General features: G+C 39.6%; 1 protein-coding gene across 2 annotated transcripts; it reads right to left on the bottom strand.

Moving 5' to 3' along the window:
- Positions 1 to 1,875: 1,875 nt before the first annotated feature.
- On the bottom strand, positions 1,876 to 27,451 carry LOC140186936 (calumenin-like). 2 transcript variants are annotated; one of them, XM_072241739.1, is made up of 7 exons: positions 27,379 to 27,451; positions 21,784 to 22,020; positions 17,031 to 17,224; positions 9,043 to 9,209; positions 8,120 to 8,180; positions 6,116 to 6,315; positions 1,876 to 4,091 (listed from the first exon to the last, which is right to left on the bottom strand). In XM_072241739.1, exons 2-7 carry the CDS (start codon positions 22,005 to 22,007, stop codon positions 3,987 to 3,989), a joined length of 951 nt encoding a protein of 316 aa, XP_072097840.1. In that variant the 5' UTR covers positions 22,008 to 22,020; positions 27,379 to 27,451; the 3' UTR covers positions 1,876 to 3,986. The 2 variants fall into 2 exon arrangements, with proteins under 2 accessions (XP_072097840.1, XP_072097839.1); XM_072241738.1 differs by lacking the exon at positions 17,031 to 17,224 and adding an exon at positions 16,759 to 16,952.

Raw genomic sequence — 27,451 nt, 5'->3', positions numbered from 1 at the left:
AAAGTTACCAGCAGCAAAAATTAAGACAAACTTAAAAGTCAACAAGTCTTATTTAAAATTTTTTTATTGAAGATCAGAATTCAACTTGAAGCAAACATCTTACATTGAAATGTACTCATGTTCATATTGTAAATTCAAGAACAAAAACAACTCAGGTCAAGGGTCACAGGGCATAAATTTTAAGTGGATTGGTGAAATGTACTAGACATGCTGAATATCCCACTGATATACTGCATCCTTCTCCTACCAGAAGGTTATTCTTGTCACATGATTCTAGTAGTCTAATTTACAAAAAAAAAATGCATTATTTCCTATTAAGAACTGATGGGCAAATTATGCACTCTGTACACTTAATACATTTCAGATTGTTTAGAACCAAAGCAATTTTCTAGTGATGTGATTCTTCAGGTAATTGCTTATTGCCATACCTTGTCCATGTAACGCTGAGGTATTAGTTTTTGCTTACTTCTCAATAAAATAGCATCAAATCACTTATTTTAATAAATGGGCCATTGTTTTTCCCCATGTAGATCCCTTATTCAAAATACAGTGGGTTAATAACGGAATATGGGACACTCAGAATCTTGAGGCAAAATATTTTCCAAGAATTCCCAGCTCATTTTGACATATGACTTATTACATTTTCACAAAAATGTCAGCACCAATCACACATTGTTAGTACATCTTATATCTACTGAAACACTGAATAAGTGAACTCTAATACTAGAAAACAGAAAACTTGGTTTGTCTAAATTTTGCACAAAATTTTCTTTATAAATGTACGCATCCTGCTTAAAGATAAAGCCAGTATTAACAAACCTACCACAAACTGAAATGGTTTCATCCAAGTGCTTTACACTGCAGTTGCAAACAGCTGGCCTTTTCAATGTATGCACAACTCATGTTCCCAGAATGTGATTCACTTTTGTCACTCGTGAGGATATCTGCTTTGGGTTGTGACAAGGTTAATGGAATGTACCCAATTCTTAACCGTCATCTTAATGCCTTACCAAGCCCGTCAGTTCAATCGTTAATTTAGAAATAAAGAAATTCCCCACAATCCCTAAAAAGAATAAAATTCAAACACATTGGACAATTCAATACAGCATTAGCTTAAAATTTCTGGCAGTGTTAAGCAAGGAATGGTCACATTGGGAAGGACTGACAACACTGATTAGATTAAGCAGCATTTCCTCTACAAGTCTTAAGAGACGTCTGGATAGGTACATGGAGCTTAGAAAAATAGAGGGCTATGGGTAACCCCAGTAATTTCTAAGATAGGGACATGTTTGGCACAACTTTGTGGGCCGAAGGCCCTGTATTGTGCTGTAGGTTTTCTATATTTCTGTGTTTCTAAAACCAAGTGTTGGTAATGAACCCAAAGTCCAATTAATAATGAGGCAATAATCTGTTCTTTCAACTTTGCTAACAAGCACAAATCTAAATTTAAACTTAATATTTAAATGGAAATATTATAAATAACCAAATTCACTTCCAACAAGGCTAGCTAAGTGACTGGAATCAGGATCCTGGGGAGGAAGGGCAATAGGGCAAAAGGAGTTAGTAAAAACCTTCAGTCTCAGGCCAACTGGGCAGCATCGGTAACCACAATTCCAAACATTCACATCATCTGCCTGCAACCCTCTCGAAACTATTTTTGAAGAATCCAATCAACACACACACAAAATGCTGGAGGAACTCAGCAGGCCAGGCAACATCTATGGAAAAGAGTACACTGTCAACGTTTCAGGATGAAACCCTTTGGCAGGACTGGAGAAAAAAGGCTGAGGATTTAAATCTACTCCTCAGCTTTTTACTCCAGTCTTGCTAAAGGGTTTCAGCCTGAAACGTTGACTGTTCACTCTTTTCCATAGATGCTGTCTGACCTGCTGAGTTCCTCCAGCATTTTGTGTGTGTTGCTCGGATTTCCAACATCTGCAAAAACATCAAACACTCTGCAAAGACCATTATCCCATTTTCACTGTTTTGAACTGGATGTGTTATTTGAGGGATAGCAATCAAAAGGAAGCCGAAATAGAGGGTACGGCAAAATGCTGCCCAACTGTAAATTTTTGTAAGACTCTTCTACAATTTCGCAACCCACGCGACTCAATTGAGATAAATAATGACCCATATGGTGATATCATCTTGCTTTACTAAGATGCCATCATTATTCTGATTCAAGAATTGAGCAGAACATGGAAGAAAGGCCAAGCCTTAAATACTAAATGAAGAAATACTTCTATTAAATGTAACCTGCACAGGCTTTTAAAGCAAAGTGCAAGGAATCAAGCAAAATTAAATACAGAAATGTAAGCTTACAATTCAATGAGAAAGTTGTTAATGTTTAGGCAGGAAGAATATTGATAAAGATGTTAAAGCTTCTTTCAAATACTGGTTGGAGTATCGCTGGTGGCTTAGGGACAAGGAGAGAAAAATCATAATCATGGATATTGAGCTTGCTTGGATAACAGAGTGAGAGTCAGGCTACATTTTGCATTTTTAACTGTAATAACACTACTGCATCCGAGAATAACATTGTACTTACACTGCATGACTGGTGCAAATTAGACTTCGTTCATCACAAAATAAAAACACACTATTCAACACTGAGGTCATCACATTTCCTTCCCACTTCACTTGTGAAATTTATTATAATGATTCTTCACATCCAAACTATTCATGGCAATGAAGCCCATATTACTGCACATCAGAATAGTCAAATGCAAAGAATACATATCATACTGTCACTGAAAAAATAACTATCTAGTTAGTTGTCTTTTGTTTTCCAGTTCCATGAAGATGATCAAAAATTGATTGTTCCACCAAAGCAGATAGTGATGCTAATCCTAGAAATCTGTTTTTGATTCAAGTGGACCTAACAAGATGTACAGTCCATTTATACACACAATGTAATAATACCTATAGAAACAACTACATACACTTCATTGTATGTACAAATATAAAACTGAATTTACTTAGTGAATGACTGCAAGGATCTTATTGAAGTATATTATTTATACATTTTGGCAGTAAATAAGGAATAATGCAGTTGCACATTACCTGTTTGAACAAATTTAAATTGAGCGATATGCCTTCAAAGCTTGTGATCAGCAGAACAGGGCACCCATCCTTAGAGATAAAACTTTTAATTCTAGACTTGTACTTTTAAACTACATTGACCACACAGGGCCACTGAAAAGCTCAAGGATAAATAAAGTGATTGCTATTGTGTGATCAGTACTATATAGATTTATATCTACTTTGAGGGATAAGATGTCACATCATTGAAAACAGCCGGTCCTAGAGATTTTAGGACTCACCATATCTGGAGGTCCTGGAGAAAACTTTGCCAAAGTACTTCTCCCCTTCCCTCATTCAATCAGCACATTTAGTGAATCAGCTGGTCTTCTTCCCATTCATTTCACATAATGCAATATTTTAGCAGTACGTATTACAAGAACCCACTCTGAAAGGCAACAAAGGTAGCTTACAGAGTATGCATTTTGTTCTCCATTGTGTGCATTCCAGCAATATTGCCTTAAGCAACAACAAAATGGCAATGGTACTCTCTTCAGGCAAGAAAAAAAAACAATCTGAAAACACACTTCATTGTTTTTGACTGCAAAGCCAGGTGGGTTTCCTGGAAGTTACACGAATTTTGCTTTAGAAGTTCTACAATATTTGATCAAATGAGGGGAAAGTACATCATACAAAGTTTCTTTTTTCAGACACATATCAAGTAAACATCTAATTACATGTTAACCTCTAGGTTTAGGATGGCTGTTTCATTGGAACCACCTCCCTTCCTCCCCATCCCTAACCGTTCTTTCTTCCCACCCCTCCCTTCCCGCCAACTTTCTCTGCTTCCAAGTCAAACTCTATGGCAGCTAGAGAATGTAATGAGTGAAAACTGCACATTGTAAAAAATAAATTATCCTTTATGGAATGGATTCTTGTTCTCTCTGAAGTGGTTATCTGTGTACTTAGAACTCGTCGTGCCTTACTAAGGCCTCCCCGAAGTCTGTAGCCTGGCTTCCCACAAATAGATCGTATTTTTTCACTATTTCTTCTTTTGTGAGTTTTCCATCCTGCAGAAGATTTTGGGGTGGGGGCGATGGAAGAAATGGTACAAGGAAACCAAGTAACTCAATAGCACAATGTCAGTAAACCTACAATCCCGTCCCTAATAGAAGCCCATCCATTATGTCCAAGTCTTCTATCCCTGCAAATCTATTTTTTTCAACTGAAACTGTCTATTTTATACATTTTATTCCATGACCTTTTTCCATTGAGGAAGATTGCAACCTATCACTCAAGTTTTGTGACTTCACTATTTTTGAATTAACCTCTGTTGGTCCTGAACACTTGAACAAAAGGTGGTCATTGCTTGTTAATCACATCCAATCTATCTGGATGAATGCAAACAGAGGTGGATGGCAAAGCCTACTTTTTTTCTCCCTACATTTCCAGAACAGCCAGATGCACATCATAGTAGTTTCAAGAAATCTGAAATAAAAAAAAATGTTGGCAATAGCCAACAGATCAGACAGAATCTGTGGAAAGAGAAAAACTGAATTACTGTTACTGGTAGATGACTTTGCAATAGAATTGACCTATTTTGACACCAACAGGAAAGACTGCCAAGTAGAAGATTGGTTATTTTTGTGCAGATTTCAAAAAGTCTACTCGGATTACATTTGGCTTCCTCAATAGTGAGACCTCCCCACTGAATGAACCAAATACAATGCAATATTGGAAAAAGTACAAGTGCTAGTCTTTGGATGGTGAGAGGAATATGGTAGGAATGGAGTAATATTAGAGAAAGCAAACCCAGATGGGGAAACCGTTTTGAAAAAAATGTCTATTCTGTCCACAAGGATGGCCAAGCTTCCAATGTGCATCACTTCAGTTCTCAATCTTGGCCTGCTACCATCAAAACCTAAGTTCAAGGAACAGCACCTCATTCACCTCAGCTGCTTTTGATCCACAAATGCTGCCTTATCTACCAAGTTTTACCAACTATCTAATTGATTTCAGATTTCCAACACCGTTGTATTGGCCATCTCATTTCTTGCATTCTTTTTCTTTACAACACACACAAAATGCTGGCGGAACTCAGCAGGCCAAGCAGCATCTATGGAAAAGAGTAAACAGTCGATGTTTTGGGCTGAAACACATCATCAGGACCCAAGAAAAGGTTGGAGGAAGGGAGGAAGTAGTACAAGGTAGTAGGTGAAAGGTGAAACTGGGAGTGGGGAGGGGTGAAGTAAAGAGCTGGGAAGTTGACTGGAGAAGCGGGAATCTGATAGAACAGGATAAAAGACCATGGAAGAAAGGGAAGGGGGGGGGAAGCACCAGAGGGAGGTGATGGACAGGTAAGGAGATAAGGTGAGAAGGGGAAAGGAAATGGTGAAGGGGTGAGGGCAATTACCAGAAATCGATGTTCATGCCATCAGACCTCATTTACTGCCCTATTCATCCACCCCTCCCCCTCAAATCACACTATTCCCGGCAGTTGAGTTATGGTTAACAAGAATTCACAAACTTCTTAGATGCTGCCAAATGCAAGCGTTAGCTAGACAATCTTGGACTCTACCCTAACTAAAATCATGCTCTCCACCTCCCAACTACTCCAACTTAAAAAAACACACACCATTCAACTTTACCAGTTCTGAAAAGGTCCTTGATTTGAAACAGCAACTATTTCTTTTCAAAGATACTGCGTGACTTACTAAGAATTTCCAGCTTTGCTAATTTTTGAAAATGCTTTTCTCAAGACACTTCTTAAAAATACCTCCACAAGGCACACATTTGCTCACCTGTCAGACTACTTGTTTTCAATATCCAATTTTGTCAGAATTTATTATACACCATAATCTTATCTAAACGCTGATACTTTTTTTTTTAATAATTAAGCCACAAAAGGAGCTCCACAGGATATTTTTCAGACGACAGTATGAGCAGCCTGCATATATAAAGCCATTGGTATATTAAGGAGAGACTCAAATGGTTATTCTCAATGGTGTAGAAAGTACATGGCCCCTGACAACTGCAGTCTTCAGAGCTGTGATGAAAGTAGTAAGTTAATTATCAGACTGCATTCACAGCTCACCTTGTTTTCATCAGATTCGTAGACAAGATGGCGAGCTTCAGCCTCAGCGTGGTCGTAGTCAGCTGGCAGGATCCAGTCTTTGGTTTCGTCCTTGTCCATTTTGCCATCTTTGTTACGGTCTCTGAACTCTGTGAACTGCTCGCGTTCGGTTTTCACCCAGTCAGGCTCATGGCCATCACTGTCTGCAGTGTACATATCACCTGAAATCAGCAAAAGAGATCATGAACATTTTTTGACTTGCAAGTCCATTCGTGCTTAGCAAAAGTGTTTTGGTTCTATGCACACCTATCAGTTAAACTTACAAAAGCCATAAGGATCTATTTCTAATGTTTTATCTATTCAAAATCCACATGTTTCCCTGGCTCTAAAAATGCATGACAAAAAAAAACAGAAAATGTTGAAAGAACTTATTGCGCGAGGAGGTATTAGTGGTGAGAGGAGAAGGTAAAGAAAAAGGAGGTCACATCAAGGACCCTTCATCTGAATGGGAAACAAGAAAGATTGTGTTATAAATTGCAAAATGGGAGGAGTGGAGAGTACAGAGCAAATGCCCATGATAAGATGCAGGAAGGCCAAAGCGGACATGGTAACAAATACTACAGCAGTTAAAGACAAGAAACCAAAATAGAAAGATATAGCCATACTTGTGGAGAGGAAAATAAAAACTATTTACCCAAAATTGTTAAATTCAATATTACGCTTCTAAGCCTGCAAGGTTAAAACAGAACAAAGGTGAGGAATACAAAAATCAGAGAACAGAACGGGTGTGGAAAGGAGGATTAAGGTGACAGGCAAGTGGAAACTCAAGGTTATCCTTAAATACCTTATATCAAGTTCAAGTTTAACTGTCATTCAGCCATGCACGAATACCGCCAAATGACACAGCATTCCTTGAGACCAAAGTGCAAAACACATCACAAGGCATAGAGAGCACATACAAAATGGCAGTAAACAGTCACACAAAGAAAATAGTCCAAGTCCCCCAGTCCATGGATGTTGGTGACAAGAACAAGCCTGCAGCAGTCTGCAGATAAATACCATCCAATAAGTGGCTGCAACAGGCAACACCATGGCATGAGGCCTAATCCACAAAGATCCCCTGCTGATGGTCCCACCAATAAACCAATGAACTGTACTTGCAGTATTCCACATTACCAATACCCAACAGGATCTTGCAATTGCAAGAAAAACCAACCAAGACGATCACCGCTGTTGGACCCCACAATGCCTTTGTGCACAGACTCCAACGACCCTTTGTAGCAGGCAGCAACATGGTCCACACCAAGTTCAGCTCCTCCACCAATGAGCAATTTGCTGATGAGGTAGACCCACAGTACTTGAAGTTCTTAGTGTCCGGCAGTGTCTTACGATATAAAAAAGACAACATCTGTGGTTGGCCCCATACAAGGTGCTGCATCCCAGCTTGCCGCTATCTTACCAGAGTTCTACTATGGAGTTCATAGACAATAGGTGCAGGAGTAGGCCATTCAGCCCTTCAAACCAGCACCACCATTCACTGTGATCATGGCTGATCATCCACAATCAGTATCCAGTGTTCAGTGTTGAATACTTAGTGTCAAATTGTGCAAAGCTTCATGTAAGTTTAATTCAAACCCCATGGTACTTCTGGCACTATTGCATCATCCTATTTCAACAATGAATGGATTGGCCATCTGAGGAAATTCAATCAGCACCACAACTAAATGATTTTCATTAACATTCTTACATAATTTAGCTTTCAATAATTGTTACTTCATCTGACCTAACAAGTCAAAATCCTTTGCTCAAGCATGATTTCGGCTCCAGGTAAATATCTCAATTTACATCAACACGAGGAATTCTGCAATTTACATCAACTTGCCTTTTTGATCATTATGTTGTTGAGAAGCTAGGCTTCCCCCCCAAAAAAAAACAAACACCATACAAGGTGACATTGGTGACAAACTTCACCATTAACTTTATTTCTGCAGTGGATCATTCCTCCTATAATTGGGATCTACTTACCAATATATTCCTCCAAGTCAATGAAGCCATCTCCATTTTTATCAATATCTTCCATGGTTTCCTGTCAGAATAAAGGTTATTTGTAAATCTAGTTGAAAAGAGATGGAAATAACTTGATATCTGTTCCCATTAGGAGTTTTAATCTAGTCAGAGTCAATGTGAATATACAATCAAAAAAGTTGACTGTAATACAGGCCTTCCGTAATATACAAAAACATCCATTACATCACCCTAACTAATGAAGTTTCAGAAAAATAAATAATAGAATAATAAAGGAAAATATCCAAGAGAAGTCCTTACTACAAGTGTTGAAACGAGGGAAACTTTTAGAAGAAAACCCACTAAGGTTTAATAATGCAGGTTGATGACTGCATTCCACAGGATGCTTGGGGACAAGATAATAGCAAATACAGTTTTAAAGATCATTCAGGAAACAGGTTAATATAACCAATCCAAATACCAATTTTTTTTTAATATATAGGCACCCGTTAGTCTCATGATGCCATGGATTTGCACCTTGGAAGGTTTCCAGGGCGCAGGCCTGGGCAAGGTTGTATGGAAGGCCAGCAGTTGCCCATGCTGCAAGTCTCCCCTCTCCATGCCACGGATGTTGTCCAAGGAAAGGGCATTAGGACCCATACAGCTTGGCACTGCAAAGTTCATTGCCTGCAAGGTTCATTTTGAAACAACAAAATAGGCCACAGTGGTTTTTTCTAGCTCAGATTTTAAAACATCAGTAATTCCCATTTAACGTTTTCAAAATGATTTCATGAAGCAAAAAAATAGTCAAGTGTTACTGTAAAGAAGTTAGCTTCTGCAAAGCTCAAAGCATCAAGATAGAGTGGCATAAACTACAAAGTTCAAAGGTATTGTGGGGGGGACAATGGGAAATGAAAAATAGGTCAAGACAAGGTAGTACTAACCAACACAACAATGTCCTTCATGTGGTCATATTCCTCTGGATGTAGGAAAGCAGTGAATTCCTCCTTTGTGGCAAACAAGTCTCCATTCTGGTCAGCCTTTTTAAACCGACGCTCATCTCTTGCCATCATTTGCTTGTAGTTGTAACCATCATCAGCCTCTCCATCTTCTGTGGAAATCAAACCATTTTTTAAAATTTAGAAGTATGTTGTGTCAGGGTGGTGAAAGAGAGAGAGAGGGAAGGAAGAAGTGTTATCAAGCCCAAGGAAAGAGATAGTTCAACATTAGGGAAGTGAAAAACATGAGCTAAGACATTGATCAGATAGGAGACAGGTAACTGGGTGACCTTCACAAGAGGATGGGAAATGCACAATCAGTGCAAAATATACCTGAGGTCATTCCCCTTACTAATAAGTATACAACTTTAGATACTATTGAGAGGGACAACCTACGGGAGGTGGGCCACAGTTACGAGGTCTCTGGCACTGAGACTGGTTGCTGTGGCTCAGAAGAGCGGAGGTGAGAACTGCAGTGTTGAGATATTAATCAGAGGAACCGAGACGAGGTTCTGTGGGCGTGATAAAGACACCTAGATGGTATTTTGCCTCATGGCGACAGGATCAGGGATGTCCTGGATCATGTCCATGGCATTCTCAAGGGCAAGGGTGAGCAGCCAGAGGTCTTGGTACATATTGACACCACTGACATAGGGTAGACAAGGTGAGGAGGTCCTGAAGGGCGATTTTAGGGAGCTAGGTAGAAAGCTGAGAAACAGGACCTCCAGAGTAGTAATGTCTGGATTGCTGCATGTGCCAGTGAGGGTAAGAATAGGATGATTTGGCAGGTGAATGCGTGGCTGAGGAACTGGTGCAGGAGATAGGAGTTCAGATTTATGGATTACTGGAATCTCTCCTGGGGAAGGTATGACCTGTACAAAAGGGACAGGTTACAACTGAACCCAAGGGGGTCCAATATCCTTGTGGGTAGGTTGGCTAGAATTGTTCGAGTAGGTTTAAACTAATTGGTGGGGAGGGGTGGTTAGGAATTGGAGTGAGAGTGCTGAAGACCAAGTAGTTGGTTCACAAACAGAGGAAATGTGTAGTGAGACTCCACGCAAGGAGAGGCCGATGAAAGGGCAAAATTGCAGTCAACAGGATGAGTTGCCACGGAAAAGGAGGACAAAATTGAAAAGGGCGAATATAGGACTGAGGGCGTTATATTTGTGCGCAGTATGTGGAATAAGGTCAATGAACTTGTAGCACAGTTACAGATTGGCAAATATGATGTTATAGGCATCACTTAATCATGGCTGAAATAAGACTATAGCTGGGAGCTAATGTCCAAGGATACACATTGGATCAAAAGGACAGGAAGGCAGAGGGGCACTGTTGCTGTCAGTAATAAAAAAAGAAATCAAATCATCAGAAAGCGGTGATATAGGATCAGAAGGTGTTGAATCATTGTGCATAGAGCTAAGGAACTGCAGGAGTATAAAGACCATGACGCGAGTTATATACAGATCCTCAAACAGTTGGAAGGATGCGGTCTACAAGTTACAATGGGAGTTAGAAAATGCTTGCCAAAAGGACAATGTTACAATAGTCACAGGAGATTTCAATATGCAAACAGAACAGGAAAATCAGGTTGGTGCTGGATTCCAAGAATGGGACTAGAATACCTACGAATTGGCTTTTTAGAGCAGCTCATGGTTGAACCAACTAGGGGATCAGCTAATCTTGGATCAGATGTTGTGCAATGAACCAGAATTCATTAGAGAGATTAAGGTAAAAGAACCCTTAGTGGTAAGTGATCAGAGTATGATCAAATTCACCCCGAAATTTGAGAAGGAGAAGCTAATGTTACAGTGGAGTGAAGGGAATTACAGAAGCACGAGAAAGGAGTTGGCTAGAATTGATCGGAAAAGAACACTGACAGGGATGACAGCAGAGCAGCAATGGCTGGAATTTCTGGAAGTAATTCGGAAGGCACAGGATATACACATCTCAAAGAGAAAGAAATATTCTAAAGGAAAGATGACAACCTTGGCAAACAAGAAGTCAAAGCCAACATAAAAGCCAAAAAGAGAGCATATAATAGAACAAAAGTTTTTTGTGAAGTTAGAGGACTGGGAAGCTTTTAAATACCAACAGAAGGCAACTAAAAGGTTATTAATGTAAAGGTGGAATATGAAAGTAGCTAGCCAATAATATTAAAGAGGATACCAGAAATTTTTTCAAGTGCTTAAAGTGTAAAAGAGGCGAGAGTGGATATGGGACCACTGGAAAACAACGCTAGAGGTAGTAATGGGAGTCAAGGAAATGGTGAACAAACTGAATAAATATTTTGCATCGGTCTTCACTGTGGAAGACACTAGCGGTATGGTGGAAGTTCCAGGTGTTGGGGGCATGAAGTGTGTGAAGTTACCATTACTAGAGAGGAGATTTTTGGGAAACTGAAAGGTCTGATAGTTGATAAGTCACCTGGACCAGATGGTGTACTACCAGGGTTCTGAAAGAGGTGGCTGAAGAGACTGTGGAGGCATCAATAATAATCTTTAAAGAATTACTAAATTCTGGAATGGTTCCAGAAGATTGGAAAATTGCAAATGTCACTCCACTCTTCAAGAAGGGAGAGAGGCAGAAGAAAGGAAATTATAGGTCAGTTAGTCTAACTTCAGTGGTTGAGAAGACGTTGGGAGTTGATAGCTAAGGATGTGGTTTCGAGGTACTTGGAAGCACATGATAAAAAAAGGTCACAGTCAGCATGGTTTCCCAGGGAAAATATTGCCTGACAAATCTGTTAGAATTCTTTGAAGAAATAACAACCAGGACAGACAAAGGAGAATTGGTTGATGTTGTGTACTATGATTTTCAAAAAGCCTTTGACAAGGTGCCACATGAGGCTGCTTAACAAGCTATGAACCCATGGTATTACAGGAAAGATTCTAGCATGGATAAAGCAGTGGCTGATTGGCAGGAGGCACAGAGTGGGAATAAAGGGAGCCTTTTCTGATTGGCAGCCATTGAGTAGTGGTGTTCCACAGGGGTCTGTGTTGAAACAGATTCTTTTTACATTACATGTTAATGATTTGGATGATGGATTTGATAGTTTTGTTGCAAAGTTTGTAGATAATATGAAGATAGGTGGTGGGGCAGGTAGTTTTGAGGAAGTAGAGGGGCTACAGAAGGACTCAGATTAGGAGAATGGGCAAAGTAGCAGATGGAATACAGTGTCAGGAAGTGTATGGTCATGCACTTTGGTGAAAGAAATTAAAGAGTTGACTATTTTCTAAATGCAGAGAATATACAAAAAACTGAGGCACAAAGGGATTGGGAGTAACTTGTGCAGGATTCCTTGAAGGCTAATTTGCAGGTTGTGTCTGTGGTGAGGATGGAAAATGCAATGTTAGCATTCATTTCAAGAGGACTAGAATATAAAGGCAAGGATGTAATGTTGAGGCTTTATAAAGCAGTGGCGAGACCTCATTTGGAGTACTGGGAATAGTTTTTGGCCCCTTATCTTAAAAAGGACGTGCTGAACATAAATAGCAGGAGTAGGCCACCTGGCCCGTTCAGCCTGCTCTGACCATGGACTTATCTCCGCTGACCTGCCTTTTTCCCCATAACCCTTAGTTCCCCTACTATGCAAAAATCTATCCAACCTTGTCTTAAATATTTATTTACTGAGGCAGCCTCCAATGCTACATTAGACAGAGAATTCCACAAATTCACCACTCTTTGGGAAAAGCAGTTCCTCCTTGTCTCCGTCCTAAATTTACTCCTCCGAATCTTGAGGCTATGTTTCCTAGTTCTAGTCTCATCTACCAGTGGAAACAATTTTCCTGCCTCTACCTTATTTATCTCTTTCATAATTTTATGGAAGGGTTCAGAAGTGGTTCACAGAAATGATTCCAGGATTGAAAGGCTTGTCAATATGGCTTTGGGCCTTAATTCACTGGAATTCAGAAAAATGAGGGGTGTCCTAATTGAAACCTATTGAGTGATGAAAGACCTTGATAGAGTGGACCTGGAGAGAATGTTTCCTATGGTGGGAGAGTTTAAGACCAGAGGACTCAGCCTCAGTATAAAGGGGTGAACTTTTAGAATGAAGATGATGAGGAGAAATTGCTTTAGCCAGAGAGTGGTGAATCTGTGAAATTCATTGCCACTGGCAGCTGTGGAGCCCAAGTCCACATTAGGTATATTTAAGGCAGAAGTTGACAGATTCTTGATTGGTTAGGGCATGAAGGTTACGGGGGGAAAGGCAGGAGTTTGAGGCTGAGGGGAAAAATGGATCAGCCATGAAGAAATGGCAGAGCAGTCTCGATAGGCCAAATGGTCTTATGGTAAGTGAACAAAATTTCAGAACAAATGTTAGATACCAGATAAAGTTTCTTAATCTCTACTGTCTGTCAAAGCAACTTTTAAACTACTTCTTTGCCTTTGGTCCCACGTAATCATTAGATAAGGTTATTTCCTCAGCTATCTTGTACAGAGAACACCAGATCACCCTTAAAAGAGACCATATAGTGCATTTTCACCCTTATTTGTGTCCTGTTATGATTCATGCATTCGAAGTTTTCCCTATGTGAAATGTACCTTCAAACTTTACTTACAGGAAGATGCTGGAATCAACTTGGCTCTCTTTAAATCAAGACTAAAAATTGGCTTTGCTTATCAATCAGGGAAATGGGAAAACAGTGCAATAAACATCCAGATCATCTCTGAGTGCATATGCTAACAATCCTACAATAAATACACATAGTACAGAATAAAATTTTTACTTCAGTGCAGTGTTAGTAATTTAATTTGTTTAGCAAACTAAAGTGTTCAAATATTTTTAGTATCTTCAATAAGTGATGAGTAAAGGGAAATGTTTGTCAGAGATCTAATCCTACAAGAGGTATAGAGAAAAATGCCTTTTCATCTGCTCCAAAAGGTGCTTGATTCTCACATTTTGTTTTATGCTAGATGCCAACCACAACATCTACTGTATGATGAACTGTTTAACACAGTAGCTGAGTAATACAGCACATCAAATTCCACAAACATGAGGCTCTACATCACTTTCAGGAGATAGTCACTGACAAGTGAATATCAAGTTGGCAAAAAAACATGTGAATAAACATTTGAAGCATCTACTCACCACTCTTACATATTGACGTCATACTCAAAGGTGCTTCAAAAAAACTCCACATCCAAAAATAAGCAAATTCAGAGCAGCATGTTCACAAGCCCTTACTTGCTTCATGTGTTACTATCTACACGTCCCTACATGTCCATAAGCTGGTACATTTTTACAAAAGCAAAGCACACTGATGCAGAGTCAGTCACAGGGCCAGAACTCTCCACTTGTCAAAAGATTTCCCTACCTTTCCTGCCCCCCCCCCCAATTGAAACCAGATGTACTAAAAATGATTATTCATTTAACATAACATCCCAACCAAGGGGTTTCAAGCAACTAAGATACAAGACAAATGGTTTATAACATCCAATTATAATATGCACAATATTAACCAAATACATGTAATTGGATCCAAAACAATGAGGTGGGAAAAATTTGTCCCATTACAGCCAAACAGTATCAATATCAAGCACTGACCAAAATGAATACTCCCTCAACTTGATCCAGCCTTAACAGCATGAGACACCAGCTTCTCCTTTATCATTTTGTAATTACTGCAGGAAGTTAGAATTAGCTTAATGTATTGGAAATCCGCTTCTGGCCAATCGATTAGGGTGGTCATTCGGAAGGACTCTTCAACAACAAAATAATGTTCTAAAATGCGTCTACTTACCTGGTGAATGTCTGAGTAGTACAGTGACCTAAAGAGATGTGTGAAAATGCTGCATGGAACCAACCTGAAAAATTGGCAATGATTGATTGCACCAAGGATGTAACATTGAGGTCTCACTTGGAGTACTGTGAGTAGGTTTGGGCCCCTCATCTTAGAAAGGATGTGCTGAAATTGGACAGGATTCAAAGGCGGCTACTGAAAATGATTCCAGGATTGAAAGGCCTGTCATATGAGAAGTGTATGATGGTACTGGGCCTCTACTCACTAGAGTTCAGAAGAATGAGAGGGGATCTCAATGAAACCTATCAAATGTTGAGGAGCCTTGATGGAGTGGATGTCTCCCCTGGTGGGGGAGTCTAAGGACTAAAGGACACAGCCTCAGAAGAGAGGGATGTCCATTTAGAATGGAGATGCGGAGAATTTCTTTAGCCAGAGAATGGTGAATCTGTCGAATTTGATGCCACAGGCAGCGGTGGAGGCGAAGTTGTTGGATATATTTAAGATGAAAGTTGATAAGACTCTTGACTAATCAAGGCACGAAGGGACACAGGGAAAAGGGAAGAGATTGGGGCTGAGAGGGAAATGGATCAACCGTGATGAAATGGTGCAGCAGACTCAATGGGCAACATGGCCTACTTCTTGATCCTGTATCTTAAGAAACCAAATTCTCTCCATTTAGATTTTTATCCAGCACTTCTGAATGCTGCTTTTGAATCTGTCTTTGCAGCTAATCTTAGCAGTGCAGCTGGAACCAATCCATTTGCTGCATAAGAATGTTTCTCCTCTTGTCACTTAATTCTTTTGCCAATTAACATCATTCTACGTCCCCTAGCTTCTGACCTCTGACAATATGAGTGGGTTATCTGCCACTTTCAACAAACGATGCACACAAACCCTCAAGGTGTTATTATTCTTCAGTACCTCTTTTAGAATTGTTTCCTAGTTTACAGTTGCTTGTCACTCTTCCTACCAAGATATAAAACATTGCATTTCACAGCTTTAAAATATCATGTCACGTATCCACCCATTCTCCCTAAAGTCTATGAATATCTGCCACACACTTTATTACACTTTTATGTTGAGTGCCCCATACGCCAACACACTACTAAAGTTGCTGCAAGGACAGATTCAAAGCAGCATTCAGAAGTGCTGAAAGGGGGGAAATTTCTAATTTGGGGAGAGGGCAATTACTTAAAGTATGGACTTGACAGGGTGAATGGCTTCTTACCCTGTAATTGTTCCTTCACACCATCTCCTACATACATGTTTTACATACAGTTCTCCAATATCTACAAAAATTCATCTGTTTATTTGGACATTAGAGAAGAATAACATTAGTCAGCCTAACAAAGGTCAGGAATGAACTGTCTCTCCCTCACTCCCAATATGAATGCAATCTGAAACTCAATCCTTCCAAAAGATAATGAACACTGCAGCATCGTATCTGAGGAGGATACTCGGCACAAGCTCCAATAGTTAGTGAATGGAAGCAAGGTATGGATCAGCCATAATCTAAATGGATGGTGGAACAGGATCAACAACCTACTTATTCCTATGCCCATAGTCAAGCATCCAACTAAATCGAAGAACTTGTATACAAGTAAAATAGCCACTTGGTTTAGGTAGAGGAGGGAATAAAGATAAAAGAAACCCAAGGATAAAGCTGTACATTTAAAGAGCAGTACAGGTTCAAGTGTGACTATAATTCTAATGTATATTAACTTTTACTGCCAAACTACCCACTTCTGTCAGAATTAGTGAAGCCGAAGTCTCTAATATGCAAAGAGCAAAGGAATTCTTACTGAACCATTTGTTCAGTATGGTAGGTCAACACCAGAATTCCACCATCCGTTTTAAAGCCATCGATCCTCTTCCCGCAATTATTTGCATGCTGCTCATTGTCCTGCCTGCTGCTCCTTACCCAGGTAGTAGCCGTATGTTACATTTCTGTACTCCTCCCAGGAAACAAGCCCATCCTGGTTAGTGTCGAAATCTGGCCACTGGCGCCCAACATTCTCGAAGATGTACCTCTTCTGAGCCCGCTTTATCCAGGCCTTCAGCTCTGCCTCCGTGACAAATCCGTCCTTATCCTCATCTATTTTATCTACTATCATTCTATAAATAGAGAGACAAAAAATGTGTAGATGACAGGGTCAGACTCTGGACCTTGAAGGGTTTTCAAAATTAACCTACCCAACAGGGACCCATAGGTCGCATTTTTGTACTCTTCCCAGCTCACGAGACCATCGTTGTCTAGATCATGACCCTTCAACTGGCGTTCGGCATCATCATAAATCCAACGCTTTTGAGAAAGTTTAATCCATTTCTTAAGTTCCTCCTCTGTAACAAACCCATCCTTGTCGCCATCGATTTTATCTACAATTTTTCTGTTGGGAGAGTCAGAAAACCCGGTAGAATTAGGATAGAAGCTTGGAGAAGCTGATCAAGAGGCACTTTTACAGGGAATGCCAGAAAAAAAGCATCAGATTTGTATGCCCCTCTCTCCATTTTATCTTGTTCTTAGAGACCTCAAATAACAGGTAAACAGTAATAGAAAATCCATTCATGAATTTGAGGACCACATTGTGGTATTGTGCATCTAGTAGACCAACAGTTTTATACTTAGAGTGCTACCAAAAGCAGTTCTCCTACATTTCGGAGCACTAGTGTAAAACTAATATAAAAGTGCCTTTGATGAAAGCAATTAGTTTTTTTTTCCATATTAAGTGGCCATTTAGGAAACAACTGGTATCATAGGGAAAACAATAACTTCAATTGCAAAGGTTGTTAGTACCATTAGATTTCTAAACCAATCCTCTCTCCCTACCAACCGCCTTCTGTCCCAAAATGGCCTAATCCTGCATCCGAAGGATTCCTGTGAAGCAGACGTTCATTACAAGTCTAACAACTTGAGCACAGTGGGAAAAGAAAGGTGGGCCAAAAATAGGTGCAATCCAAATCTTATTCAAAACAGCTTCCAGTGTACTTTTACACTAAATAAACTGCATAGGAACTAATCTCAACACACAGATCATCTGGATATACAAGTTCCTCAACTTGGCATTAATTAATGAGTGCAAACCAGAGACCAACTAAATCTTCCTAATATTTATATTTGATTGAAGTAAGGGAACCTCTGGGCTACCTAATGTACTGTTATTCCTTCATACATAGAACCAAAGTTCAAATCTAACCATTCTATTGAAAAAAATCTGATCATCAAATGTGAGGGATGGAACTGCTTTAATTTGCATCAAAATAAACAGATTTTTCACCAACTAAAGTAAGCCCTTGTTAATACAAGGAAAATACGCCTTAGGGTTAGGGTAGGATAGGAAGGTCAGAAATGGACATTATGTTAGTATGTTAGCTAACAAAAACACAAAGAGGATGTCCCAGGGTTTCGAACAAACATGGAGACTAGAAAGCTATCTACTGAATTAACATGCAGATTAGATTTGCTTCCAGACTCACCAGCGAAGAAATTCCACTCCACCCCCAGTCACAAACACTCAATTCAGATGCAGCAAAATATTTTGTATGCTCACCCCCAATATCCAAGTAGCTTTTCTGTATATTGTACAATGAATATTTAAATTGTTTTCATAGCCATGCTGCAATATACCTTTAACCAAAAGAGCAGGATTAGCACGTTTAGTAAATAGAGGAAGCAATTGAAGAAAGGACACTCTGGGCCTTGAACAGTAGTGAAGAAAAAATGACGAGAGGGAAAGAAATTAATTAAATCTTGAAGACAATACATCACATTAAGCAAAGTCATTCCACAGAATTACAGAAGTTTGTAAAGACATCATAACTCTTTAACCTCCAAACTACAGCTTCCTATTGGGAAGAAATGACAAAGAAAGCATCATCCTGCAGTTGATTAATCATTAAAAAGTGGTTGTGTGTTGAGTACCCACCTAGCTGCCGTTTGATCAAAAAATAAACACATTTAGTCTGGGATCACAGCATTGTTTATAAAATTTCTTCTACCAATTTTCTTTTTATGAATTATAGTAAATGGTTTCATATTAAAGCTGTCAAATCTCCATCATAATTCAGCATATTTTGTACTTTGATCAAATTTCCAATGCATCACATATCTCAGGAAAAGAAAGCCTGTGCTGGCAGGAGTGCTAAATGGGCCAGAGAATGTGGCTTAAGGAGACAAACACTTCAGAGAACAGTAGCATCAGCAATCAAAATCACCTGAAATTAAAGGCTGCAGCCATCTTACCTAGAGAGAAAAAAAAGTTGGTAATCAAAATGACAGTGCCACAGTTAGGATTCATCCCAATTTTCGTAAGACTATAAGACATAGGAGCAGAATTAGGCTATTCGGCCCATCGAGTCTGCTCCTCCATTCCATCATGGCTGATCCTGGATCCCACTCAACTCTAAACATCTGCCTTCTCGCCACATCCTTTGGTGCCCTGACCAATCAGTAAATGATCAACTTCCACATTAAATACACCCACAGACTTGGCCTCCACCACAGTCTGTGGCAGAGCATTCCACAGATTCACTACTCTCTGGCTAAAAAAATTCCTCCTGACCTCTGTTCTAAAAGATTGCCCCTCAATTTTGAGGCTGTTCCCTCCAGTTCTGGATACCCCCATCATAGGAAACATCCTCTCCACATCCACCCTATCTAGTCCTTTCCACATTCAGTAGGTTCCAATGAGATCCACCCCACCCCCCACATTCTTTTAAATTCCGGTGAGTACAGGCCCATAGCTGCCAAATGCTCTGCATATGTTAACCCCTTCGTTCCCAGAATCATTCCTCGTGAACCTCCTCTGGACTCTCCAATGACAACACATCCTTTCTGAGATAGGAGGTCCAAAACTGTTGACAATACTCTCAGTGCAGCTTGACTACGGTCTTATAAAGACTTAGCATTATCTCCTTACTTTCATATTCTAGTCCCCTCAAAATGCTAACATTGCATTTGCCACAGGCTCAACCTGTAAATTACCCTTCTAGGAGTCGCGCACAAGGACTCCTGAGCGCCTGATGTTTGAGCATTCTCCTCATTTCGATAATAGTTTGCACTATTGTTCCTTTTAACAAAATGCATCATCATACATTTTCCAACAGTCTATTTCATCTACCACTTTTTTTTGCTCATTCTTCCAATTTGTCTACGTCTTGCTGCAATCACATTGCTTCCTCAGCACTACCTACCCCTCCCCTATCTTCATATCATCCGCAAACTTTGCCACAAAGCCATTATCCAAATCATTGACAAACAATGTGAAAATTACCAGTCCAACACCGGCCTCTGGGGAACACCACTAGTCACTGTCAGCCAACCAGAAAAGGCCCCCTGCCTATTAGTCATTCCACTATCCATGCTAGTATCTTTCCTGTAATGCCATAGGATTTTATCTTGTTAAGCAGTCTCATAGCAAACACCTTCTGAAAATCCAAATAAATGACATCCACTGCCTCTCCTTTGTCTACCCTGCTTGTTACTTCCTCGAAGAACTCAGTCAGATTTGTCAGGCAAGATTTCCCTTTACAGAAACCATGCTTTGAGTTATTTCTTTACTAATAGTGCCCAAGTACCCCAAAACTTCATCCTTAATAATAGATTACAACACTTTCCCAACCACTGGGGTTAGGCTAACTGGCCTATAATTTCCTTTCTTTTGCCTTCCTCCCTTCTTAAAAAGTGGAGCGACATTTGCAATTCAGCAACCTCACTCAGTACTCTGTGATGAAGTCCACATGGTCCAGGTGACTTATCCAACTCTGCAGAGCACCTTTTCCTTTATAATAGCAATGGTACTAATTCCTACTTCCTGACAGTCACAGCCTTCCAGCACACTGCTAGTGTCTTCCACAGTGAAGATAGATGCAAAGCACCCATTAAGTTCATCTTCCATTTTTTTGTCCTCCATTACTACCCCACCAACATCATTTTCCAATGGTTCAATATCAACTCTCACCTCTCTTTTACTCTTTATATCCTGTTTTATATTATTGGCTAGTCTGCCCTCATATTTCATTTATTCCCCTTCTTATAACTTTTTTAGTTGCCTTTTGTTGGATTTTAAGAGCTTCCCACTCACTTTTGATACCTTGTATGCGCTTTCCTTGGCTTTTATGCAGTCTTTAACTTCCTTTGTCAGCCATGGTTGCCTTTTGAGAATTACTTCCTCTGCGAGCCATCTCTGCTCTGCCATCACTCCCACCAGTATCCTCATAGAAACATAGAAAGCCTACAGCACAATACAGGCCAAACATGTACTTTAGAAATTACCAGGGGTTACCCATTGCCCTCTATTTTTCTAAGTTCCAAGTACCCTTTCAGGAGTCTCTTAAGACCCTATCATATCTGCCTCCACCACCGTCACCAGCAGCCCATTCCATGCACTCACCATTCTCTGCATAAAAAACTTACCCCTGACATCTCCTCTGCACCTTCTTCCAAGCACCTTAAAACTGTGCCCTCTCATGCTAGCCATTTCATACCTGGGAAATAGCCTCTGAGTATTCACACGATCAATGCCTCCTTCATAATTATAAACATTTAGGCAATACTTGTAACCATCTAATTTGAAGGCCCCTCTGGTGTATAATTCTCAAAACTCAGAGTTAACAATTTTGCCAGGAATGGTAATGGTTAAGCACTTAATTGCATCATTTAATGATTTACCAAACCTTAATGTTATGGTATACAACTTCCATAAGGGGTGGGAGGGGGGAGAAATACATGGCATTAACTGATGGTTATAGAATGGAACTCACGTCCTATATCCCCAAATATTGAGCTACACAGATACTAATTCAGTATCGGCATCTAGGGTTTCAAATCTTGTATCCTTTCAAATGATGTAAAATAGTTTTGATCAGTAACATAGAAACACATTCAGCTCCACCATTTCTAACATAAACCATTAAAGCCGAGCATTTTTTGACTGGTTCTTACACCCACCCAAGCCTCTCTTTGCTCTCCTCAGGAGTGAGCTGGTCAAATGTCTTTGCCTCTTCAGCTCCAAGGAAAGCATCATGGTCATAGTCGAAGTTCTCTGTGTCATCATGTACTTTGTCACTCAGTTCCTTCTCATGGAAGGTTCGATCCTTCTTCTCAGTGGGTTTACTCAGAGCATAAATGCCGCACATGGTAAGGTACAAAACCAGCTTTGTCAAACCCATCATGACTATAGTCTTTCTAAAAGAAGAAAGGAAACAAAAAACAATTAGTTTTAAAAAGATTAAGTATGAGAATAATGTCCAACTGAGAGATATTTTATCACAGTGTAATCTGATTAATTGGGCTGTTGGTTAATCGTGGCAGCCGCTTATTTGGGTCAACTCAAAGAACAAAAATGAACTGAGAAAATAGCTAGGATTCCTTTCATTTATTTGGGGCGCTATGCTACTTAATTGGAGCAGGAGACTAACGCTGATCAATTTCTAACTAGCGTCAGTTGCATGCACTTGCATGGCTGTTAAATGTGCTTCAAGCGAACAGTTGCTTTTTTAAAAAGTGTCAGTTGCATGTTTATGTTTTAAAAAAACAGCAATTTTATGTCACTGATAATTGGCAATAACTAAGCAGCAAGACAATTCAGAAGTGTTTTTTCCACACTGCAGGTTCAAGCATTCAGGTTTGGAGATGCCACAAATGGCCTTGAGTGAAAATGAAATCATTTCACTACTTCAATGTTAGGAAACGCGAAGAATTTGAAGAATGTAGTCATCGACCATATTGTATGAAGGTAGTCCATAAGCTGCACTAGGTTTTGTTCATTTACAGTCAAAAGAACGAGATAGATAAATTCCTCCCTTGACAAGAATTAGGAACTAATACAGTTTTTTAGTACTGTAGTAGTATTCGGTTGTGTTTTAATTTGTTCTGTATTTTATTTAAATACATATAATTTGTTACTTAATGTCTTTTTAATACATTTTTAGCTCTTTGCAGGAAACTTCAGATAATTGGGGCTGCAGCTTAATTGGGCCAAAAGGCTCTGGTCTCAATGTTTTCCAATTAAATGGAAACCACTACATTGTAAAAGATCATAGTATGTTTGAAATTCAAAGCCAAGCAGCAAGCTTAGTTCAACTGTCTTTTATCTTTCTATTTTAATTCCCTTCTCCATGCTTGTTCATTTGCTAGTCATGTGGTCAGACATCCCATTCCAGTCAGTGGTCTTCTAGCTAACTACAAGCATACACAGAAAATAATTGTGACTCATCGTTCTCACCTAGAAACGAACACTTACTGGTCAGAGTGTGATAAATGAAAGACAGGAAGTCCTGTTGCAGCTTAAAAAAGTTCTTGACCACATTTGGAGAAGAGCGCAGTTTTTGTTGCAACATTATAGGAAGGACACGAAAGCTTTGGAGAGGGTGCAGATGAGGTTCATCAGGACATTGCTTGGATTTTCATTTATTAGCAATTAAGGAGAGGTTGGATAAATTTGGATTGATTTCTCTGGAGTGCTGGAGACTGAGAGGTGGTTTGAGAGAAAGACAGACAGGATAGTCTTTGCCCCCAGAGTGGAAGTGTAAACCCTAGAGGGTATAGATTTATGTTGAGGGGGGATGCTTCAAGGAAATTCATGTTGGCTGTTTTTATTTAAAGCCAAAGAATAGTAGGTGCTTGGAATATACTCAGCAAAACGGAGGAAGCAGACATGACAGCAATGTTTAAACAGACACGTGAATAGGCAGGAAATTAGAGGACACAGGCAGACAAATGTTTAAATTGGCGTCATGTCTGGCACAAAGATCTTCCAAGGCCTTTTCTAGAACTGAACTGTTGCATGTTCTATGAAGCCAATTGAAACATCTATTGCAAACACTCAATGCTTATTCATTAATGAAGGTGGTCACTAGGATAGTAAGGTTTTGTGGTACATCACCATAGGTTCCAAATACTGTAGACAAATTTCAAATGATCAGAGGCTGAGGGAGCAAAGAGAAGGCCCCTTGGAGGACAAGAAGGAGGAATTGATATTGGGTAATGACAAAATGGCAGAAGCTTTGAATGACTATTTTGTGTCAGTCTTCAAGGTGGAGGGCACGTCGAACATGCCAAAGAGATGTTGTAAATGTGATGGGAGGTGAGGACCTTAATACAATAGCTATCACTAAAAAGGTAGTACTGAGCAAATTTGTGGACCTGGAGATAAACAGGTCCCCTGGTTCTGACTGAATGCATCCCAGGGTACTGAAAGAAATGGCAGAAGTTATAGAGAGGCTTTGGTGATAATTTAACAAAATTCTCTGGACTCTGGGCAGGTCCCAGCAGATTAGAAGACAGCAAATGTCAAGCCAATGTTCAAAAAAGGATGTAGGCAAAAGGCAGGTAACTATAGGCCAGTTAGTTTAACATCTATTGTTAGAAAAATGCTTGAAGCTATCAGTAAAGAAGAAAAAGCGAGGCACCTGGAAAGAAATGGATCCATCAGGCAAATGCACCATGGATTCAACAAAGGCAGGTCCTGTTTGACAAACTTACTGGAGTTCTTTGAGGATATAACAAGTGCAGTGGATAGAGGGAACAGATGGACGTTATTTACTTTGATTTCCAGAAAGCCCTCGATAAGGTGCCACATAAAAGACTTAAACATAAGATAAGGATGCATAGAGTTGGGAGTGATGTATTAGCATGGATAGAGGATTAGTTAACTAATAGAAAGCAGAGAGTTGGGATACATGGGTGTTACTCTGGTTAGCATTCAGTGGTGAGTGGTGGGCCACAGGAGTCGGGGCTGGGCCTGCAATTGTTCCAGATTATTAATGTATATGGTGAAGAGGGGACTGAGTGTAGTGTATCTAAGTTTGCTGATGACGCTAAATTGAGTGGAAAAGCAAGTTGTGCAGAAGATACAGAGAGTCTGCAGAGAGATTATAGATAGGCTAAGTGAATGGGCAAGGGTCTGGCAGATGGAGTACAATGTTGGTAAATGCGAGGTCATCCACTTTGGAAGGAAAAATGGAAGAGCAGATTATTACTAAAATGGTAAAAAATTGCAGCATGCTGCTATGCAGAGGAAGTTGGGAGTGCTTGGCCTTCATTGCTAGAGGGATTGAATTTACGCGCAGGGAGGTTATGCTGCAACTGTACAGGGTACTGGTGAGGCAGCACCTCGAGTACTGCATGTGGTTCTGGTCTCCTTACTTGAGGAAGGATACACTGGCTTTGGAGCTAGTGCAGATGAGGTTCACCAGGTTGATTCCAGAGATGAGGGAGTTAAGACTATGAGGAGAGATTGAGTCGCCTGGGACTGTACTCGCTGGAGTTCAGAAGAATGAGAGGAGATCTTATAGAAACATATACAATTATGAAAGGGATAGATAAGACAGAGGCAAAAAAGTTGTTTCCACTGATCGGTGAGACTAGAACTTGGGAACATAGCCTCAAGATTCAGAGGAGTAGATTTAGGATGGAGGTGAGGAGGAACTGCTTTTCCCAGAGGGCACTGAATCTGTGGAATTCTCTGCCTAATGAAGCAGTGGAGGCTACCTCAGTAAATATATCTAACACAAGGTTGGTTAGATTTTTGCATAGTCATGGTATTAAGGGTTATGGGGAAAAGGCAGGTAGTTGGAAATGAGTTCATGGCCAGATTGGCCACAATCTTATTGAATGGCAGAGCAGGATCAACGGGCCAGATGGCCTACTCTTGCTCCCATTTCTTTTGATCTTATTTCATATCAAATCTCAATCAGCCAACTGTACAGGTGCAAAATTAGATGTCCCATCTTTTAGAAGAGAAGCAGAGATCTGTCTGCTCTGATGTTTTTTTAAGACCAGGTAGCACTGCTGTGAGTTAGGCAGGTGGGGCTAGGCGAAGATTTTCCAGATTCAAATTCAAGTTTCTTGTGATACGAAAGGCTCCAAATCTTTTCTTGCTAATCTTGAGAGATGCATTCTAAGTTTCTTAATTAAATTGGTTTAAAAAAATCTCACTAACCACAGTAATCTATATGTAAAACTTAATTTTACAGTTAAAAATAAAAATTACACCTCCATAAATGGTAACATAACCAGACCAAAAAGATGTTTCCTCATTGCCCTAGTTCCTCATTAAGTGATGAAAGTTGAAGTACTAACCATTAAGTTTCTCAACTTGATAGTTGTAGGAGACAATATTCAAATAGTCATATCCCAAAAAGAAACTTTCACCTGTAAAAATTCCTCAATTATAGAGTGCAGCAAAAGCTGTACTTAACTGCAGATCAACTTTGCCAGCAACTCAACACAAGAATGTACACCATTATTGCCAAATATAGGCATGCATTCAAATCTTTCCAGTCAATTTAATCTCAGTTATTGCAGATTAATACACCAATCTTTGTAAACAAAATTTGTTTGTTCATTATCAATCTCCACCTTTTTTCGTAAACCTGCATCATCTCAGCCTCACGCAGATCTGTTTCTAACATGAAGAAACTATTTCCTCAGTTTGCATCATCCAGGTTTCCAGGATCCCTGCCAGTTACATACAACACTTACTTTACTCCTCACAATAAGGTTCTCAAAGATATTTGTTTACTCCACTGCACTCTATAAAGCAAGTATGCACGTTGCTCTTGACGCCTTAAAAACATCCTTAACATAACTGCTCTAAACTGTAACAAACATCCCACTGGTTTTAGGGTTATACAGAGCAACTTATATAAAACTGTTCTATTTATTATAAATTACTATGATTGCACAATTAGAGATGTAATGCAAAGATTTTTACTCATCTTATGTGAAGGATGCAAGAAATAAAGTCGATTCAATTGCTCACTAATAAGCTGAGCAAAAGATTACCACACACATCTCAGCTCTCCTGAATAAGAATTTGATACCAAAAGGCAAAATTGACATAACTAAAGTCTCTATACCTTTAATAAGTACAAATGAGTCTCGAACTACCAATTTTTCCCAAACATCACTTCATTCTGAAAAGTACTGCAGCATTTGTTTAGATTTACTGAACGATCATCAAAAAATAAATTAATCCCCAGGGATGAGAGTGCAACGTTTAATTCTTAATGCGTGCTGGAGGTCCTTAATATGGATACTGCCTTTCTGAGACACCACTCCCTGGTGCTTCTATCCACCTTTAGACACAATAAAGTATTAAAATAAAAACCGAAGTATTAAGTTCTCCCCACAATAATGAAAAAAGGAAGAGCACATTCTTTGGTATAAACCCAAATTAGTAACAAAAATAAACTCCCTGTCGAATATGCCTTAGCTTCTATTTCACCTGGAACGAAGGGGACCAAATGAGAACATATTCAACAGATAATGGTTGCCCAGTGACTTCATAGAAGATGGTCTATTAACCTAACATATATTAAATAAACTGGGTTGATATGACAACCTTTCATCGTTCAAAAACAAATCACCGCTAGGCAAATTAACATCTCTCTTCTCTCCCATTGTAAAAGAATACTAAATTCAAGTTTGCAAAGACCTAACCCTCCCTCCACTATTTTGAATTTAATAAAACGATAACTATACTAATTCAGAAACAGTAAAGTCATAACGACTACCACATTAAAGATTATCAATACCCACCTCCTTCCACTTCTGAAGCCGCCTCCACTCACTACCGGAAATGGCCCACTCCTGCATCCAGACGGAAATAGCT

The sequence above is a fragment of the Mobula birostris genome, chromosome 23 (assembly GCF_030028105.1).
Source record: "Mobula birostris isolate sMobBir1 chromosome 23, sMobBir1.hap1, whole genome shotgun sequence".
In the NCBI taxonomy this organism is placed as follows: domain Eukaryota; kingdom Metazoa; phylum Chordata; class Chondrichthyes; order Myliobatiformes; family Myliobatidae; genus Mobula; species Mobula birostris.
Note: the sequence above shows the minus strand (reverse complement) of the source record. Positions and strands in the feature narration are given on the sequence as shown.

Bases quoted from the DNA above. Each gene is read 5' to 3' on its own strand.
- LOC140186936 (XM_072241739.1), bottom strand. From the start codon at position 22,007: ATGATGGGTTTGACAAAGCTGGTTTTGTACCTTACCATGTGCGGCATT. The intron at 17,225-21,783 runs GTGGGTGTAAGA...CTCTCCCAACAG, and splicing joins GAGAGCAAAGAGAGGCTTGG to AAAAATTGTAGATAAAATCG. The intron at 4,092-6,115 runs GTGAGCTGTGAA...AATCTTCTGCAG, and splicing joins ACGAATCTGATGAAAACAAG to GATGGAAAACTCACAAAAGA.